Here is a 968-nt window from a genome sequence, read left to right as displayed (position 1 = left end):
AATGGGGATGGAGAAATGGGGATGGGAGGGGATGGAAATGGGGATGGAAATGGGGATGGAAATGGGGATGGAAATGGGGATGGAAATGGGGATGGGAATGGGGATGGAAATGGGGATGGAAATGGAGATGGAAACGGAGATGGGATGGAATACTCCATCCTGCACAGCCCGGTGCCTGGCAATGCCTCCAGAGGGAGCTGGGACATTGGAGACTGAGCTACGGGACTGGGGATCACAGAATCCAAGAATGGTTTGGGTTGGAAGGACTTTAATCCCATCCAATCCCATTCCATGGCCAGGGACACCTTCCACTATCCCAGGTAGCTCAAAGCCCCTTCCATCCCTTCCAGGGATGCCATTCCCTGTGTCCTGTCCCTCCAGCCCTTATCCCCACTCCCTCTCCAGACCTCCTGGAGCCACTTTAGGCGACAATTAGGTCACCCCAGAGCCTTCCCTTCTCCAAAGGCATCTCCAGGTGTTTGACCTCCTTGGCTGCACAGTACAAACATCTTGTTAATTAACTGGCAGCAGGGGGGTGTTCCTGCATCCTCCTGCCAACGCTGAGCATTCAAACCCAAGTGTTTTTGTTCCTGGCCAAGGTCAGAGCCGTGGGAGGGAGGTAGCTCCTCCCTCTGCCCCCGCGCAGGGAACATTCCGCCACGGGAAGCAGGAATCCTTCCCGAACAGGAGCAGCAATGGCTCTGCGGGGTCCGCGGTGTGCGGGACGCACCGTTCCCATCTTCAATCCGGATGACAAAGTATCGGCTGGAGTCCGTCACGCCCTCCACAGCGATGCCGGGGAACTGCTCCACAGGAGCCTGGGCAAAGAGCTCTCCTGGAACACAGCAAGGGGCCGGGTAACGCCGGGCCCGGCCTGCAGCGCTGCTCGCCTGGAGCCCCGCGATCCCCCTCACCCGAGCTCTTGTCCTCCAGCTTGATGAAGGCCGTGCTGCCCTTGGCCGTGATCC

At 58.7% G+C, this 968-nt stretch overlaps 1 protein-coding gene across 1 annotated transcript in view; it reads right to left on the bottom strand.

Moving 5' to 3' along the window:
- The window catches only part of NECAP2 (NECAP endocytosis associated 2), a gene marked incomplete at its 5' end in the record, with an annotated part of 4,011 nt that extends 3,045 nt beyond the window's left edge, over positions 1 to 966 (bottom strand). Inside the window, 2 exons of the mRNA XM_005428244.2 lie at positions 731 to 835; positions 915 to 966. Of these exons, the coding sequence (XP_005428301.1) occupies positions 731 to 835; positions 915 to 966 (157 nt within the window). The remainder of the gene's footprint in view (positions 1 to 730; positions 836 to 914) is intronic.
- Between the last annotated feature and the right edge of the window lie 2 nt (positions 967 to 968).

Source organism: Geospiza fortis, unplaced genomic scaffold (genome assembly GCF_000277835.1).
Source record: "Geospiza fortis unplaced genomic scaffold, GeoFor_1.0 scaffold4, whole genome shotgun sequence".
NCBI classification, from domain to species: domain Eukaryota; kingdom Metazoa; phylum Chordata; class Aves; order Passeriformes; family Thraupidae; genus Geospiza; species Geospiza fortis.
Note: the sequence above shows the minus strand (reverse complement) of the source record. Positions and strands in the feature narration are given on the sequence as shown.